This window comes from Egretta garzetta, unplaced genomic scaffold (genome assembly GCF_000687185.1).
Source record: "Egretta garzetta isolate BGI_Z169 unplaced genomic scaffold, ASM68718v1 scaffold218, whole genome shotgun sequence".
Lineage (NCBI taxonomy): Eukaryota > Metazoa > Chordata > Aves > Pelecaniformes > Ardeidae > Egretta > Egretta garzetta.
Window position 1 is genome coordinate 212,773 of NW_009260618.1, and position 586 is coordinate 213,358.

At 57.2% G+C, this 586-nt stretch overlaps 1 protein-coding gene across 1 annotated transcript in view; it reads right to left on the reverse strand.

Annotated features, from left to right (window-relative positions):
* Positions 1-271, reverse strand: part of DRC1 (dynein regulatory complex subunit 1) — a 23,914-nt gene extending 23,643 nt beyond the window's left edge. The window contains exon 1 of the mRNA XM_009645269.1: positions 156-271. Within this exon, the coding sequence (XP_009643564.1) occupies positions 156-271 (116 nt within the window). The remainder of the gene's footprint in view (positions 1-155) is intronic.
* Between the last annotated feature and the right edge of the window lie 315 nt (positions 272-586).

Consider the following 586-nt stretch of genomic DNA (forward strand, 5'->3'; position numbering starts at 1 on the left):
CCCGTCCGTTCTGCTCCATGGAGATTCCCCCACTGTCATGGAGCCCAATATGGATCCCTAGGGGATGCCTCTGGTGGCAGGTCACCAGGTGGACAAAGAGCTGTTTACCACCAGCTTTGGGTGCTGCCTGCCAGCCAGCCAGCTCCCCAGCCCACTGCACAGCCCACTCGGCCAGGCCATAATGCACCAATTTGTCCAGGAGGAGGCCGTGGGGAAGCATGTTGAAAGCCTTGCAGAAGTCCTGGTAGCTGATGTCCCCCACTCGCCCCATGTTAACCGGGCAGGTCACTTTATCAGAGAAGGCCACCAGATCTGTCAAGCATGACCTGAAGCTTCTCTGAGTGCAGGCACCTCCTTGGCTGCAGACCCTGTCTATTGGCCATAACTGGTCACGATCCAGAACCTTCTCTGAGCCCAGGCACCTCCATGGCTGCAGACATTATTTATTGGCCAGAACTGGTCATGATCCAGAACCTTCTCTGAGCCCAGGCACCTCCTTGGCTGCAGACCCTGTCTATTGGCCAGAACTGGTCATGATCCAGAAGCTTCTCTGAGCCCAGGCACCTCACTGGCTGCAGACCCTGTC